General features: G+C 36.0%; 1 protein-coding gene across 1 annotated transcript; it reads right to left on the reverse strand.

Annotated features, from left to right (window-relative positions):
* Positions 1-2,805: 2,805 nt before the first annotated feature.
* Positions 2,806-9,038, reverse strand: LOC141397207 (trypsin). The gene is made up of 3 exons (XM_073973274.1): positions 8,805-9,038; positions 3,948-4,152; positions 2,806-3,691 (listed from the first exon to the last, which is right to left on the reverse strand). The coding sequence occupies exons 1-3, from the start codon at positions 8,878-8,880 to the stop codon at positions 3,040-3,042; spliced, it is 933 nt and encodes a 310-aa protein (XP_073829375.1). The 5' UTR covers positions 8,881-9,038; the 3' UTR covers positions 2,806-3,039.
* Positions 9,039-19,618: the final 10,580 nt, after the last annotated feature.

Here is a 19,618-nt window from a genome sequence, read left to right on the forward strand (position 1 = left end):
CGCATTCTTCCTGCCAGGTGGTGCTAACTAGCTGATATATCTTATCAGCGTGTCGCTTTGGTTTTTAACAGCTCGGTTGGTAGGCGGCCATCGGCTCCTACTGCCATATTTCTTTAAATTAGGTGTAGCCGTGGAAATTTATCTTCCAGAGATGTGCCTATTTATATTCCAGTCATAGCCCTGAGACACAACAACAGAACTCGGGGCGGAGAAAGAATCGCACCGCAGCTGATCCTTTTTATTGGTGAACTCATTGTCATTTATATCTTTGATTATATCTGTGGTGCCTGATTGTTTGTCACACAGCTGCTTTATAGCAACTTCCACGTCACTCATAACACCCACTGATGATTCGATTTTTGCTTATTCTGCGATGCTTCTGTAATAGCTTATGTATCATTGTTTGCCATATGTGTAACTTGGGTAGCCAACTACCGATTCTCGATTCTTGCATTCCTTTATAAATAGGGGATTTAATTCAGTTGATCTTGTTTTTAATCTTTTTGCTGATCGCGATTTCTAGGAGAGTTTTGTCAGAGAGAATTTGGTTCGCACTTTGGCAACAAGCATGTTGTACATCTGACCATGTGTGCTTTCTGTGAGGCGGATCTATGTATTGTGCTACCGCATTTTTATATTGCTCAGCTACTTGTGGATTTTGAAGTTTTTTTTTCGCGTTGTATCTAAGTTTTTTCTTGGTAGTCTGTGGCGGGTCGGGGATTAAAACTGCCTACCAGAAGGTGTTGATCGCTATCAATATCAGCGGAGTGTTTTTTTTCGTCCAGCAATGTGGAAACGTGATTCCGCCGATGAACATGAGATGGGATTATGTCTATTAGCCCGTCTCTGCTGTCATTCTTGTTAGGTCCAAGGTCATAGTTGCCTATAATAGTTATGTGGTTTTTGTTGTTATTTTCAAATTTCGCTTCCTCCAGTAATAGATAATATGGTGTTTTCAAGTTGTTTTTTGGTTTCATCATCATCTGGGTCGGTGTAAACCAGCGTCGCCCATAATATTTCCATCAATACTATAGCATATGTGTATGCATGGGTGAAAAAAACAACAACCACCTGATATTCATCGTTTGTTTATTTATACGTACACTGTACGTGAGAGAGAGAAGCAATGCAAAAACAACTCAGTAGGCGCCCTTACTATACTTCTTTGCAAAGACAGCGCGACCCTGGTGTAAACACAGGCCTGTAGTAAAGTAATGTTAAGCATTTTGGCTCGAAACCGATATAGAGGCTATATACGAGTATATGCAGACTTAACATGTTTATACCCTCAGCCTTTAGGCTAAAGAGGGCATTTACACTTTGATACAACCAAAAATGTGCCTAATCGAAATAATGGTTTTAGACCCCAAGTATGTTTGTACGATATCCGTTTCAGACAATTTTGAGTAGACCTACCAATGTCCGTCCGTCTGTCTGTCTGTCTGGCTGGTGCGCACGATAACTCTCGAACGAATCAATCGATTCGGTTCAAATTTTGGGTATCGAAATATTTTGTCCAGATTCGATTTAAGTTCGAAGATGGGCCATATAGGTCCACTCCTTCAGGTACCTCTCCCACAAATGTTCAAAAATTGTCGCAAAACTTGTGCGCACGATAACTCTTGCAGGGAATAACCGATTAGGTCCATACTTTGCACATCGTGTATTTTCTACCAAACTTAGATTAGGTTCCAATATGGACTTAATCGGTCCACTCCTTCGGGTACCTCCCACACAAAATTTCGGAAATGTTCAGTTTAGGACCTGGTCTCGAATCGCTTTGATTTTTGTTTAAGCAAGTTGTATTCGCTGTCCTCTATACGACGCTGTAAGTTTCATTAGGGGCAAGGCCATACTTCCTGAGAAAATAGCCTGAAAGTTACAAAAAACCCTATGACACCATGTTTATGGGTGGAAGCGCAAGATAATTATCGAACAGAAATGCCGATTCCGGCCAAAATTTGGCTTTCGTAATATTTTGTCCAAACTTAGTTCAAGTTCAAAGATGGATTATATCGGTACCTCCCCAACAAAAGTTCGAAAATGTTCGGAAAATTTGTGCGTACGATAACTCTTGAAGGCAGTAACCGATTTAGTCATTACTTTGCACATTATGAAATTTCTACCAGACTTAGATGAGGTTCCAATATGGACTCAATCGGTAAACTCCTTCGAGTACCTCCCACACAAAATTTCGGAAAAGTTCAGTTTAGTACCTGCTCACGAATCGCCTTGGTTTTTGTTGTAACATCTTGTATTCACTGTCCCCTATACGAAGGTACAAGTTTCCTCAGGGGCAAGTCCATTCTTCCTGAAAAATAGCCTGAAAGTTGAAAAACAAACCCTATGACACCATGTTTATGGGTGGAAGCGCAAGATAATTCTCGAACAGAAATGCCGATTCCGGCCAAAATTTGGCCTTCGTAATATTGTTTCCAAACTTAGTTTAAGTTCGTAGATAAGCCATATCGGTCTACTCCTTCAGGTACCTACCCCACAAAAGTTCAAAAATTAAGACCTGCTATTGAATCACATTGATTTTTGTTGAAGCAACTTACATGCGCTGCCTCAATTACGATGGTAAAAGTTATTTCAGGGGCAAGTCCATACTTCTTGAGAAAACAGCCCGAAGGGTGTAAAAACCCCCTATGGCACCCCCATGGTCTATGTCGGTCCATTCCTTTAAGTACCTTTTCTGCAAAAATTTTGAACTTTAATCCTAATCAACATTTTTGTCGGTTCATGCGACCAAAATTTTGAAACCCCCTAAATACATAAGTTTTTTGTGAAAAAAGTGTTTCAATTTGCCCAGGCTGAGGGTATATCTCTGTCGGCAAAGCCGACTGATACTTTTTTACTTGTTTTATTTTAATAAAGTTATGTATATTTTGTGGTTAAATTTTGAAAAACTATAAAACAGTTTCTCAGTGTCTTTGTTCTCTAAACATAAATAATAATAAATAGGATTTGACTTAAAATTAATTAACAATATAAAAAATTATAACGAGATCTGTAACTTATGAATACTAATAATCTAATTTAAAACTTAAAATATTTGCTGCGCTTCAAAGCCAACCATGTGAGGGCAAGGAAACCCAACATGCCCCAAACAGCACTGTTTTTGTTATGACCATCACCAATAACTTCACGTATCCATTTGCCGTGATACGCAACATCGGTATAAATGGCGGGACTCTTTTGACCATTACTAAGGCTCATCAAACCTATTAGCTTATTTTCAACAAATAGGGGAGAGCCAATATCTTGTAGCATAGTAGATTCTTCGGTGGTCATACATAACATGCCGGGGCCAAAGACTGCACCATATTGTTGCATACATTCTTCATTTCTCATTTTCTTGGCATTCAAAAACATCAGGGAATTTAAATATAAACCATCTTGGGTTTGCATCCATGTGGTAACCTTGTGTGCCTTATCTGTTTCCTTCGAATACCAGTTAGTGTTGTATGGTGACAAAGTAATCGGTTTTATTGTTGCACTTGCTTCGGGTACATCACGTTCTAACATTAATATGGCTAAATTGTCACGTAGCTTTATGGCATCAAACGTTTGCGCTTGGTAACTGTGAGTCACGCTGAAGATTAAAGTTTGTTCATGGCGTTGATAACGTGCCACCGAACCCAAGACAACTTTCAATTCGGAGGGATGATAAGGTTTATTGTCTTCATAACTGCAAATAAGGAATGGAAATAAAGGCATTAGATAAGGAAATGCAATTTGGAATTTCTATTGCTAGGAGAAGTAAGATACGGTTGTGGGGATTTCTAGAATTTCAGAGATATGTATATCAATTGGTGTATAAATATATAGAAATGTAGCCGATAGATGCCTACTTTTAGGATGCTATCAGCTGATGGTCATTTCTGAGAGAGTAATCAGCTGATTATTGTTTAATTTTATTATTTAAAAATTATGACAATACTTACTTGTAGACACAGCTTGCTGCTGTCAATACCACCGATGGTGCTATCAATGCTCCCGAACATATATGACCCGCTCCATAACGACCATCTTTCTCTTTCAGTCTAATTGAAGCATGGTATTTGCTGCTATCCAATGTGGCTACAGTGGCATTATGATCCGAGCGATAATATAAAATACGATCTTCATATGTATCCAACTGTGTGTCACCTGAAAGGGAAGAGAAATATAATTTAGTTTAAATGTTGTAATGTAAATGTTAAACTATCAACTTGAAGAATTTTAATATAAAAAGAAACTTGACATAAAATTATATTTAATAAATTATCCCCTAAGATGTTTCGAAACGCCAACGAAACGTTGAATAGAAAATTAAATGAACTAATATTTGTTTTTCATTAATACGAAAAGGACCTTACAACTCATTTACCAAAGTCTGGAAAATTTAAATATAATTTCAAATAGTTTGCCAAATATTGGTCCCGATCCCCACTAGAGTGAATTTCATTAAAAAATTTGATGAAATTAGGCGTTCTTAGATCGAATTCTCTACTACAGCAATTTCATAATTTTACTCTACAATGGAACTCGATATAACAACGCATAATTTCATGAATTATTTTCACTGAAATCACTCTAGTGTGGACCGCGACTTGAATAAATGCCGGCAAAAGTAATCCATGAATCAGGAAAAAATTGCAATATTATCCATGCTAATAATTCGCATTATACATTCCACACATTTTTATGGACACCTTGTCATTGTTATGCCCATAATTGTTTTTACTTATTGCATTATTTTTGTATACTTAATTATTAATACACTGATAAGAAAGTTCAACAAATGCTATTTTGACAATTTGCTAAACAAAAAACTCTGAGCAATACCCCCAGTGAAGCACGAGTCTAACAAATTAGTAACGTGCCGCACATCACACACCTTGCACACATTATCATCATCGTCTCTATCCAAAGTTATCGTATCACATTTAAAAATGGAACCAAACGAACAAAACAAAAATCATACGATATTTTTATTTTTAACAACAATTTGGAATTTGAAGTGCTTTGTTTTAGCCTAATTAAAAAAAGTTTGATTTATTCCACAAGCCCGCGGTTGCGGTGCTTGACAACGATGATGATAAGTTAGTTCCATGTTGATTTTGTTGTTTTATTTTCTTTGTTTTGCTCTTTATATTTGTTGGCTGCCTAGGTTAAGGCCAAACTTTCTTACCACTCTGTTACCAACTTAATGGCACGCGATAAGAACAGGTTATGGAAAGTTTTAATACTTTTATCTTTTGAAGTGACCATTTTAGTACCAAATGACCGAAAGATTAAAATAAGTAACGTCATTTTAATATTTTGTTGCTAACTTATGGAATATACTCTATATTTAAATTTATTTACTCTGAACGTAAGAATTTAATAAACTCATTTGATTTAATTTGATGATTAGACTTTATTATAACAAATTATTCTAGAGATTTTGTGTGTGATTTCCAAGTCACATTATTCTTTTTTAGGATAATTCCTAGCTGCTAAGCTAATTTGTCAAAAAGCAATGCACTTTAAATTGTTGAATATTTTTATTACAAAAACATGTATAAAGTGATGCCAAACCGATATGCATATATCCAGACCAGGTGGTGTGATTATGAATACAAGGTAAATATGAATTTTTCAAGAATACAACGTGGAAGCGGTTTTTTGTAACATTCGGACCATAATACGAGTAAAGAGAAGTGTAAAGAATAAAATGATAGCTTTGTAACAAAGACCACAAAGATTCACTCACTAGTCTATGTGTTAGATTGAGTGAAGGAAAAGACAGCACTAACACAACATGTTAATGAGAGTCAACAATCGACAGCTGCTTTGAAAAACGTCAAGATATTATATAAAGAAAAGAATGAAAACAAACTACCCAGCTAACAATTTTTACCGAGGGCTCTGATATCAGACTTTTTCTGAATATTTTTTAGAAATGTGGCCGATTTCTCTAATATTTTCCTGGAATTTTGACCGATTTTCTATAAGTTTATTTTAAGAATCTCTGCACATTTTCTAAAGAATCTTAAGAATCGTCATTCCGAATTCGTTCCGATTTCTAAGGGATTTTTTTTCGGTTGATGTCGGAGAACAAAATGACTGGTCATAAAATTCGCATATACAATTTTTTTTTTAATATAAATGCAACATATAATAATTCAAGCTAGTGTTGATAGCTTCAACATGCTACTGCACATTGTTCTACTGTTAATCATAAAATGATAACAACAGGCACAATCATTGGAAAGTTTGAAATTAGAATCTTCCATAAGTAGCACATTAAAAGAAAATTGTCTCTGAGTGGGGTTTGTTCTGTACAGTACGACAAGTGTTGTGTTAATATCAAAGGCATCAGCGTCAGAATTGTTTCCGATTTTGTTCAGAAAATCTGAACTTTTCTCCGAATTTTTCCAGGATTTCTTTCCAGATTCGGACGGATTTTCCTAAGAAAATCAAAAATGTTCATCGAATTTTCCAGAATTTTCTTCCGAATTCGGTCAACTCCTTCAACACAAAATGTCGGTAAAGCGCAGTATAAGGCCTGCTCTCGAATCCCTTTGATTCTTTCTGTAGCAACTACGGTGTAAGCTTTTTTAGGGGCAAGTCCATACTTCCTGAGAAAATGACACGAAAGCTGTAAAAACCGTTGTCGCACCATATGTTGTGGCTGAAGCGCACTATAACACTAGAACGGATCGGCCGATTCAATCCAAAATATGACTTTCGTAGTATTTTGTCCAAACTTAGTTAAGCAATATCGGTCCACTCCTTTACACACACGGTCCACAAATGTTCAAAACGGTAAAATGGTGCGCACGATAACTTTCGAAGGCAGTAAACGATTAGGTCCATACTTCCAACATCGTAATATTTACACATGACATAGATCAGGTTCGAATATGGACTATATATGTATGTAACTCCCACACAAAATTTCAGAAAAGTTCAAACCTTGTTCCATGTTGTTCCTTCAAAGTTAAAGTTGGAATTTCACTAAAAAAATAGCTTACTATCTGTACACGCTATGGAAATTTATGGAAACGTTTCTTAAATGCAACAATCCTATCTACCTTACAAAAAATCTGAAAACCTTCTAATACATAATTATTGGGAAAAGGATTTTGGTTGCATAGCCGGTATTCGATTCGATATTTTCAATAGATGAAAGTTTCAATTCACACATGCTGAAGGTATATCTTTGACGGTAAAGGGTAAAGCCGACTGATACCGTTTTACTTGTTTCATGTTCCATTCCCCATTTATGTAAATTCCATGTAGACGTGGCAACTCTTCACTGAATATTTATTAAAAATTAAAATTTTAAAGCATAGTTTCAGGTGCTTATAAAACTCTCTGTGCCTTTGTGATATTCAAGGCACATTTATAGAAGGTAGAAGTGACAATCAGCTGTATTTTTACTTTTTTGTAAAATGGGATTTCAAAATGAAATTTAAAAATTCGAAATTTTCATGCAGAAAATATTTTGTTTCATTTTAAACGTGTAACAAAAGGAACCCGCTACAATTCTGAATGCTTTATATTTACATTTTGTTTTCTATTTTAGAGAATTTTAAAATGTATTTATGTTTTTCCTGAGAAAATTTTAAGAACGACCCAAGGTACATTTTTGGAGGGTAGAAATGACAATCAGCTGTATTTTTACTTTTTTGTAAATTTGGTTTTCAAAATGTATTAGGGTCTAGTCATGAAATTTGAAACTTCGAAATTTGCTACCATAAAATACTTCTTTTCATAATAAAAGTTTAATAAAAATGTATCTACGACTGTTCTGAATGCTTTATATTTACATTTTGATTCAAAATCGTTTTTTTTAGATGATTTTCAAAATATATTTATGTTGTTTCCTGAGAAAATTTTTAGAACGACCCTATTATTAAATATTTTCTGAGACATTTATATGCTGTTTATATTAGAGCTTTTTGCAGGGTTAACCTTCTTTATAAGGATTTGTTTGAAATATAAGCAATGGAATTGACATTTAAAACCCAGTCGGTTTGTTAAATCCGGTTATATATAAACGGGGTATTAATTTTTAATAACAACAATGTTGTTATTGTAAATTTATTAGTTGTTGTAATTCATGCATCTACCTTATATAAATGTGCCTTGGAACGACCCTATTATTCAATATTTCCTTTGACAATTAGTTTTCAATAACAACAATGTTGTTTTTGTAAATTTATTAGTTGTTGTAACTCATGCATATACCTTATATGAATTTGCCTTGTTATAACCCTTTTCTATAATTTAAAAGAAATTTTTAAATGAAAAGCAACTGAGATTAAAGAGTCATAAAAATCATTTTCAAAATAAAATGTTCGAATTTATCGAAAAAACACCCTGGGTTAAGAATTTTGTGAAGAACCATCCGAGCTGTCTATTATCATTGAAAAATATATACATATGTATATTTGTTTAAGATTACAATTTTATGATTTTCCACTCTTAGCTTGGAGCAAATGTAAGTACTGTTTTATTTTTCAACGGACCTGTGTCTATATTGAAGTTTCTATTGTCAACAACAAAGTCTGTACTTGCAATGACAATTACTTGTTGCTCTTTGAACTCAAAATTATTATTTGGAGCACACCGTAACTTTGATCATTCAAACTGCAGTACACATACATTTATCTAGCCAAACGCTATATAAATCATTTCAAAAACGTTTAGCGATTAAAACCAAATATCTCAAATATTTACACATTACTGAAAATTTATTATATACATAGATAAGTATGTATACATAAATTTATTTATTTTTTTTTTCATTTTCATTCAGGACAACTTACTTGGTTGCATTTCACTACACAGCAAAAGGACAATGGCCAGCTTAAAGAATTTTTTCATATCTTCGTGGTTGTACATTTTGAAAAGGAATTTTTTAATTTTAAATTTGTTGGACAACTGCACTCTCAACACTGAATTTTAATTTTTATTTTTCTCCACCCAAAAAGGTCAAACGAAAATATGTACCCTGCCACTGAGCCCGTATGCTAGCTACCACGCTCTATTTACAATTAAATGTTGCAAAATTTATTAAATCCAAAGAAAGCTTCGATGGATTTAGGAATACCAACCAATGTTAATATGCTGTTGTTTTATTTTCGTTTGTTTGTTTTGCTAATAATTTCTCGATACTTTCGCATTGATAAGCAGCAAAAAAGACGACAACAATAAAATAAAGTACCTAAAGAAAGAAGGAAAGCCTAACACAATCACAACAACAAACACTCACAATAGTATGTACTTGCTTTAGAAGACTCATTTGCGATTTTTATAATTTGGAATTATCAATGAATTCGAGATATTCCATTAGAAAAAGACCACGACCTTGTTGAATGATATTAACATAGATTTTATTAAATATTACGATGAACAATGAATAGTAAATACCCATGTTGGTTTACGCATACCCGTTCCTACATATCGTACCTGTTCAACATATAGGTAGTAACTCAAAATTTTGAAATTTTCATTAAAAAAGGATATATAATAATTAGACAGCGGAATTTTATGCAGCCCCTATTTTTGGTCCGATTCATGCCAAATTTTGGAACTGGGCATATTTTTGGCTTCTGATTAAATTGCAATCGAAACATATGACATATGCAAAATTATGAGAAATGCATAAATTTTGCATATGCAAAATTTTTGCAATTTCTTATGCATCAAATATTTCAATAATAGGTCCAAAAATGTTTGTGTGTACAATTCTTCTGTTTAAAATTCTCTTCAGACATGTCAATAAAATAGAGAAATGTATAACCACAGCCACACCCTTCAAAATACCTGAAATCGGGAGGTACCGTTCTATGTGGGCTATATGAAGACGTGGACCTATACCGACCAATTTCAGATGGATTGTTTTATACCCTCAAAGAAGACTTAATACCAAATTTCCGCCCTTTCGGAGTGATATTGGGGCCTCAACCTTCTAAATACCGAAAATCGGGGTATACTGTTCTATGGGGGCCATATGAATATGTGGACCTATAGCGACAAATTTCAGTTGGATTGTTTTATAACCCCAAGGAAGACTGAATACCAAATTTCAGCCATTTCGGAGGGATATTGAGGCCACAACCATAAAAATACCGGAAATCAGGAGGTGCCGTTGTATGGGGGCTATATGAAGACGTAGACCTATACCGACAAATTTCAGTTGGATTGTTTTATAACCCCAAGGAAGACTTAATACCAAATTTCAGCCAATTCGGAGGGATATTGAGGCCACAACCATAAAAATACCGGAAATCAGGAGGTGCCGTTGTATGGGGGATATATGAAGACGTCGACCTATACCGACAAATTTCAGATGGATTGTTTTATAGGCTTAAGGAAGACTTAATACCAAATTTCAGTCATTTTGGAGTGATATTGAGGCCACAACCTTCAAAATACCGAAAATCGGGGGTACCGTTCTATGCGGACTATATGAAGACGTGGACCTATACCGACAAATTTCAACTGGAAGGTTTTATACCCCCAACGAATACTTAATACCAATTCCAGCCACTTCGGAGGGATAGTGAGGCCACACTCTTCAAATTACCAGCAATCGGGAGGTACCGTCGTATGGGGGCTATATGAAGACGTGGACCTATCCCGACAAATTTCAGGTCGAAAGTTTTATAGACTCAAGGAAGACTAAATACCAAATTTCGTTTATTTCGGTGAGATATTAAGGCCACAACCTTCAAAATACCAAAAATCGGGAGGTACCATAATATGAGGGTTATATGAAGACGTCGACCTGTACCCACAAATTTAAGGTGGCAGGTTGTATATCCCCAACGAAGACTTAATACCAAATTTCAGACATTTCGGTGGGATATTTAGGCCACATGTCCTTGAATATGGGTTTGCATATGCTCATTTTATGCAAATATGTCAAAATATGCAAAAATTTCTGGGCCTAGTTCGTTTTATTTTGTGATAAAACGAGTTTCTGTCTAATTAGTAGGCCTATTCTGTAACATTTTAACAACTTTACTCATTGTTTATTTTACAACAATTTCATTTGTTTGTTTTATTGTTGTTACACAAACAAAAGAAATTGTAACAACTTTTCCATCGATAAAAGTTACAGAATAGGCCTACAGATTTTCTCTACGACCATCCTTACCATATTTGCATATGATTCCGCTGTCTAATAATAATCAACTCCACCTACTGTAAAAATTTCCCATTGTTTTGTCTACTCTTTCGTCAAAAAATCAACAACACTTATCAACAAAAGAGACTTAGACCTAGCTTAGACTAGTCTAGGGCCTAGACCAGCGTCAGCCACCATACTTTTCTATTGCATACTTTACGGGGCGTCATTGTGTGAGTGCATGGGTTGAATTGTGTGTGTGGAGAGAGCAACGTTAAATAAGCGCACGTGGGCGCTCTCTCGACTGACGCTGCCCTAGACGGCAACGTTAATTTGCATTAAGATGGGCATTTAATTTTAACCTGACAGACGACAGTTTCTGCATTTACGAAGAAGCTGTTTGCTGGTGAACAACTGTTTTGTTGTTGTTTGCAATGCAAATTGTGTCTCAGAGCATGAATATGCTCTCTCTCCTACACGAATATGGGCTCTCTTTTACAGCATTGCCATATTGAAATACCTAAATTCAGTTTAAATTCCCTTTGATTTTGTGCATTAAGAACGTGGATAATGCACGAATTAATTTGAATTAAGACAGTTAATGCAAATTAACGCTGCCGTCTGTCTAGGGTATTATTTTTAGTTTCGCTCACGTCTTTCATGTGCTTTGATCCCAATTTTTTCAACAAAAGAGTAGTATATCGAATTGCTCCCATTTCATGCTATCAATCGCCGCCCACATGTTCAGTTAAAGGGTAGTAAGTCGTAATAATATCTCTTCTAAAACAAAATGGTTTTCATCAAAATGGTAGTAAATAAAAAATTGGTTAAAAATATAACCAAACACTTAGTCAATCTATATATATAAAAATGGTGTAAAACATGTATAGTAATTCATAAAATGAGAACGGCTAGGCCGATTTCTGTAAAATTTTTTGTCAGTTATTCGCATTTTCGAGGAGAAGGTCTTTACGAAAGAAAATTTTGGAAAATCCCTCTGGAAAAGTCGGAAAATTCGAAAATTGAGTTTTTGTATGAAATTTTATTCCTTAATAGCGAGACGGAGTTCGCCGGGTCCGCTAGTTAAATATAAATCCAGTGTTGTAATGTAGTTAGAAAGATATCTTTACGATGGAATAGTTTTTTTTTTTTTTGTATAATACACCTTCGACAGTAACATGAAATGTTTTTGTCTCTATTAAAAAATAGAAAATTTTGAGTTACTACCCTTTTGTCGAACAAGTTAATAATGATTTAGTTTGCACCTTGAAATATTTGTCCTCGACCGGCTTTAGCAATGTGCGCCCTTTACTCTCAGTGAGCGGAATGTATTTAATGAAATTTATGTACGCTGTCCTAGACCCACTTTTTGGTACATCCATACAAGAAAATGTGGCTGAAACATTAAAAAATCCCTAAACAGATTATATGAAAAAAATATATTTTTTTTATTTTTCAAAATTGTTTATAACATGTACAAAATTACCACCTGCCTTTAAACTGAAAATAAAATGTTAAAAACATTATTACAAACAGTTTTATATTTGTATTTTGACCTTAAATTCCTTAGCAACCAATGATCCAATATTTAAGAAATTTAAATTAATACAAAGCTTAAATTATGAAAATACTTCATTTGGTACAAAAGTTAACGAGTGTTGGCCAGAAAAAAAAACAGTAAAAAACGATTCTAAATCACTGTGCAAAGTCTAATTTGTGTAGGTCGACACTTGCCGTACTCAAGCCACTGAAAATGTAAAGAACTTATAATAGGAAGACTACAAAAACTATAGCCTCCTCTAAACCGGGCTAAAACGACGCTTTTTCCATTGTTCGAGGCTTTATCTCAAAAACTAAAAAAGAATTTTGCTTTGTGGTCGTCAGTAAAATTATAGTCCTAAAGTAGTAGAACTTAAGTGTCGAACAGATGAACTAGGAAAAACTACATCTAGCAATTCAATTCATAATTTCTGGAACTCTGGTCAGTAGCAGCTAAACTTTTACAAAATGCTGTTTGATAACAAACTTATTCAGTATACGAGAAATGAGAAGTAGTTGCAAGTACTTACAAGAACTTACACGTATTTTTTACTTCACACTGCCTGCTTATTATACCCTCAGCATTTATGCTAACGAGGGTATGTATACTTACTTACTTAGCTGGCCTTTTACAGAACATTTGTTCCATAAGCCGAACTAAGAAAAAATCTCCAATCCTCTCTGTTTGCTGCTGTATTTTCCCAATCTGGGATATGTAGCTTTGTGATATCTCGTTTCACTTGTTCGCTCCAACGAAGCTTTGGCCTTCCAGATCTGCGAGAACCTCCATGCGGCCCGTATTTATACGCCTTTTTAGCGGGTTCATCATCACTCATTCTTATAACATGGCCTAGCCATCGCAATCGTTGTATCTCGATTCGTTCAACTATATTGATGTCATTGTATAGTTGATACAGCTCGATGTTCATACGACGCCGATATTCGCCGTCAACACAGATTGGCCCGTAGATCTTTCGAAGAATTTTTCTCTCAAACACACAAAGCACTGTCTTATCTGCTTGAGCAAGTACCCATGCTTCGGAACCATACATTAGCACGGGTAGTATCAGTGTTTTGTACAGTGTTATTTTTGTTTGGCGAGAGGTGGCTTTATTCCTAAACTGCTTACTCAGCCCAAAGTAGCATCTGTTAGCCAACACTATTCTTCTTCGTATTTCACAACTGATGTTATTTGTTGTGTTTATGGCGGTGCCGAGGTAGACGAAGTCCTTTACTACCTCAAAATTATAGGTACCAACATTCACAGATGGTGCGGTGTTTATGGACATATTACGCGTCGATACCATCAACTTGGTTTTTACGCCGTTTACTGCCAGACCAACTTTAGCAGATTCTCTTTCGACTTTTGCAAAGGTGTCAGTTACTTCCTTTACCGATCGACCCATGATGTCAATGTCGTCGGCATAAGCCAGTAACATGTGGCTGTTCGTGTATATCGTTCCATTTCTTTTGACCTTCGCGTCTCGTATGACCTTTTCCAGCAGGATGTTGAATAGATCACACGACAGGCCGTCTCCTTGTCTGAAACCTCTTTTGGTAGTAAACTCTTCGGAGAGGTTCTTTCCAATTTTAACTGAGGATCTCGTCTCAGTTAATGTCATTCTACAAAGTCGAATGAGCTTTGCAGGAATACCAAAATCAGACATGGCTTGGAACACCTTTGAACGTATAGGGCTGTCGAATGCTGCTTTATAATCGACGAAAAGATGGAAGGTGTCGATCTGCATTTCTTGGGTCTTTTCCAGGATTTGTCTCAAGGTAAATATCTGGTCAATGGTGGATTTGCCAGGTCTAAAGCCGCACTGATAGGGTCCAATAATTTCATTGACCATAGGCTTTAGTCTCTCACACAATATGCCAGATACTATCTTATATGCAATAGGGAGCAGACTTATGCCCCTATAATTGGAGCACACAGTCTTATCACCCTTCTTGTGGACTGGACATAGGATGCTCACGTTCCAATCGTCGGGTACGCGTTCTTCCTGCCAGATGGTGCTAACTAGCTGATGCATACACCTTATCAGCGTGTCGCCTCCGGTTTTGAACAGCTCGGCTGGTAGGCCATCGGCTCCTGCCGCCTTATTATTCTTCAGTCGGTTTATTGCTGTCCTTACCTCATCTTGGCTGGGCGGTATACATTCAATACCATCATCTGGGATTGGATCTGTGGTATCTTCGCCGTCTTCACTGCTATCGGATACCAACAGTTTGGAAAAATGTTCTTTCCATATCCTGAGCACACTATCTGTATCAGTTACCAAATTACCTTGTTGATCTCTACAGGACGATATTCCTGTACCAAAGCCATCAGTTTGATGCTTCACTCTTTGGTAGAATTTTCGGACTTCGTTCTGTCTCCTGTACATCTCCATTTGTTCACACTCCCTCTTTTCCATTTCTCTCTTTTTCCTGCGGAAAAGACGTTTCTCCTCTCTCCTTTTCTCCCGATACCTCTCTCGTGCGCTACGCGTTGCTACAGATTGTAAAGTAGCCCTATATGCCGCATTTTTTTCTTCGGTAGCAGCACGGCACTCCTGGTCATACCACGGATTCTTTGGTGGAGGTCTCTGGTATCCAAGTACTGATTTTGCGGCTGTTTGCATGGAGTGGGCAATATTTTGCCATTGTGCTGATATGTTATCGGGACGAGAAGCGCTATCATTAAGCAATTGGGTCAGTTGAGTGGAATATGCTGTGGCTATCTGTTGTGTTTGCAGCTTGGCGATGTCCAACTTTCGTGTTGTGTCTGTCCGTGCTTTATTTGCAACGTTTAGACGGGTACGTACCTTTGCTGCAACGCGGTAATGGTCCGAATCTATGTTTGCTCCTCGGAACGATCGTACATCCAACACGCTCGATGAATGTCTTCCATCTATCACAACGTGATCAATTTGATTTATTGTTCTTTGGTCTGGAGACAGCCAAGTGCCCTTATGAATATCGAGATGCTTAAATCTGGTACTGCTAACTACCATGTTTTTTGCCGCTGCGAAGTCTATCAGCCTCATTCCATTGTCTGATGTTTCACTATGTAGACTGAATTTCCCAACTGTTTGTCCAAAGATATTCTCCTTTCCAATTTTGGCATTAAAATCGCCTAGAACAATTTTAATGTCATGGGCAGGACAACGGTCATATGTTTCTTCTAAGGTCTGTTCGTCCTTGTCTTCGGTTGGGGCATGAGCGCAGATAAAGCTGATGTTGAAGAATTTTGCTTTAAATCGGATTGTAGCAAGTCTTTCATTCACTGGGGTGAAGCTGGAGACCAGATGTTTTAACCTCCGACCAACTACAAAACCGCAACCAAACTCATGCTTTGTGTCATGGCAGCTATAATACAGTGCGTCACCTTTAGGTGTTGTTGTGACATCTTTCCCAGTCCATCGTATTTCCTGTATGGCAGTAATATCGGCTTTGTACTTTGGGTATGTATATGGTAAATAACCAAAATGTTTTGCAATCGATGAATCCGAGTTTCGCCCTATCAGAATTCGCGAACTGTTAACATATTCTATAAAGTATGACTACAGTTCTTTAAAATGAAGTGTTTTAGGAGGGATCCCATAATGTCGACCATTAAAATTAATTATCGTGGAAGCTGTGTTGGCATCATCAATTTTTTAATTTTTATACCCTCAGCCTTTAGGCTAAGGAGGGTATAAACACTTTGATACGATGAAAATGTGCCTCATCGAAATAATGGTTTTAGACCCCAAGTATGTTTGGACGAAATGTGTTTCAGACAACTTGACGTCGATCTAGCCATGTCCATACGTCTGTCTGTCTGTCCTGCTGGCTGGAGCGCACGCTAACTCTCGAACAGATGAACCGATTCGGTTCAAATTTAGGCTTTCGTAATATTTTGCCCAAACTTAGTTTAAGTTCGAAGATGAGCTACATCGGTCAACTCCTTCCGGTACTCCCCCACAAAAGTTCGAAAATGTTCGGAAAGTTTGTGCGCACGATAACTCTTGAAGGGAGTGGCCGATTTGGCCCATACTTTTTACAGCGTGAACTTTCTATCAGAGTAATATGAGGTTCCAATATGGACTCAATCGGTTCACTCCTTCGGGTACCTCCCACACAAAATTTCGGAAAAGTTCAGTTTAGGGCGATCTCTCGAATCGCTTTGATTTTTGTTTTAGCAACTTGTATTCACTGCCCTCCATACGACGGTACAAGTTTCATCAGGGGCAAGTCCATACTTCCTGAGAAAATAGCCTGAAAGTTGCAAAAAACCTCTATGACACCGTGTGAGGTGGTTGGAGCGCAAGATAACTTTCGAACGGATCAGCCGATTCGGTCCAAAATTTGGCCTTAGTAATATTTTGTCCAAACATAGCTTATGTTTGAACATAAGCCATATCGGTCCACTCCTTCAGGTACCTTCCCCACAAAAGTTCAAAAATGTTCGAAAATTTTGTTCATACGGTAACTCTTGAAGGGAGTGGCCGAATTGGTCTATACTTTACACATCCTAATATATCTACCAGATATAGATCAGGTTCAAATATGGACTATATTTGTTCACTCCATCCGGTACCTCCCACACAAATTTCGGATAAGTTCACTTTAAGACCTGATATCGAATCACTTTAATTTTTGTTGAAGCGACTTGCATTCGCTGCCTCAATTACGATGGTAAAATATTTTTTTAGGGGCAAGTCCATACTTCTTGAGCAAACAGTCCGAAGAGTCTAAAAATCCCCTATGGCACCATATGTTGTGGCTGGAGATCCACTTCCATAACGGTCAATGTCGATCTATTCCTTTTAGTATCTCCTCCGCAAAACTTTTGATATTTAATTCTAATCAACATTTTTGTCGATTCAAACGCCCAAAATTTTTAAAACTCCCTAAATACATACGTATTTTGGGAAAAATTTTTTCAATATACACAGGCTGAGGGTATATCTCTGTCGGCAAAGCCGACTGATAGTTTTTTACTTGTTTTCATATTTGTGATTTCAATGCATTGTTGATATATTTATCAAATTGTATTTGAAAACGGATTGATAGAGGCATTTTACAAGAATGGAATGTTCTAAAGACTTGTGAATAACATTCCAGCGGCTAATTTTTCCAAAGATAAGTCAGCGAATAATGTAAATGTTTTGGAGATATGGTGCGAAATATACAAAATAATGTAGTTTTCAGATATATCATGCATTTTGAGGCAATACGTGCAGTTTTTCGAGTTGATTATCTCTCTAAATATTTTCGTCATGCTCTTATCTACAAGTTTATTTCAGAGGTTTAAACAAGATTCGAATTGGTTTCAGAGATATTGTCCCGATTTGCTGCAAAAAGTCATTATCTAAACTCAATCTAACAACACAAAATCCAACTACAATTTTTGTCGACTGGATCAGTACTTTCATAAAATCCGCATTAGAAATTGTTGCACAGTGTAATTTTATTTGCCAAATTTACATGAGAAATATATTTAATTACAAAAGCATGCCCATTGCTTAAATAATTAATTAATTAACTGACTGCATTATTTTAATAAAAACAACAAATTAAATGATATTCGAAATGAACACAGTTCATGTTGCTTTTTTTAGATTCAAAAAATAAAATAAAGAAATAATTGGCTCATGTATCCGCATTTGAAAACACGTGTAGCAATACAACATTTTGTTATAAAAGTCAAACGTGAAATTAATGAACGTAATTGCTTATCAAATTTGTCATAATATTGACTGTATACAATTGTACATTTCAAACTGTTTATGGTAATCTATACTGCTACGGCGACCTTCGGCCGTAATTTAATATGGTTGTTATTACCGACCAAACCACTCTTTTGAGAACCAATTTCACACAGTATGAAAACAGGACACAATTCGCAATTTGATGGCTCTAAAACGTTGGTTTCTCTTTTGGGCGTGATTTTATACCATCACCTCTGGACAGATATAGACCCGGCTACGCGAATCGTTCCCTCTTAACATGCATTAGCTGGAATGTGAGACTTTCACTTTTTATTTCTTACAAATAGTTTTAGCCGCGACAAATGGATTTTATGTTGAGCTTTTGAGCGGAAACAACTTCTGAAATTCATTTTGCGCCTTATGATTTACAATTCCAAATTCTACATTCATTCCAAAAACTATAATAAAACGAACTTTGTCACTGCAACCAATTACTATTTCCTCTAGCTATTATCTGAAAATATGCTGTATTTCAAATTTATATTTGCAGACATGGGGGAATTTTGCACATTGATAACAAATCATTACAGAATTGACTAGTAAAATACGATTTGTTTATTTTGGCAGTGTTAAATGTTTTCAAGTTTTTAATTTAATTTTAATTAATAATTTTAATATTAATGACTATGATTTTTTTAATTTTGCATGCAATACTCAATTTACGTGTTTTGTGAGGTTTGCCTGTTGATTTGTAACAATTTTATTGATGATGACTCTGAAATTTTAAGTAGCGATATTATAAAAGTCTAGACTACAGGTCTTATAATCAGTTAGCCTTCACAATGCGAAAAAAACAAGAGCACACTAGAACCTCGATTTACATCATTACAACCACCGGCATAATTCCGTAAATGTCACCAGAGCAGGAGTTATTTTGGACCACGCCAAATCGTGCATGTGAGAGCCCATATAACACCTATATTTTCACTGGGCCATAGCCGTAAACCTCTCACGTATTTTCACACACTATATAAATAATCAATGGATTATCCTAAATACGTAATTTAAGTTAAAAGTTAAAAAAATGCGCAATTTTGGCGGGTCCGATCTGGGTTTTCTATATTTTTCAAATATATATTCACCAACTGTTTAAATTGAACGCACAACATCTTTTGTAGAAATTTGTAACGAAAACCCATCAATAAGATATTTATATTGTTCAATCACAACGACAATCTGGATAAAAGTTGTAAAATGTGGCCCTAAACCCTGTATCGAAAACAAGGGC

Source organism: Musca autumnalis, unplaced genomic scaffold, assembly GCF_047663935.1.
Source record: "Musca autumnalis isolate F117 unplaced genomic scaffold, ASM4766393v1 scaffold_3, whole genome shotgun sequence".
In the NCBI taxonomy this organism is placed as follows: Eukaryota; Metazoa; Arthropoda; class Insecta; order Diptera; family Muscidae; genus Musca; species Musca autumnalis.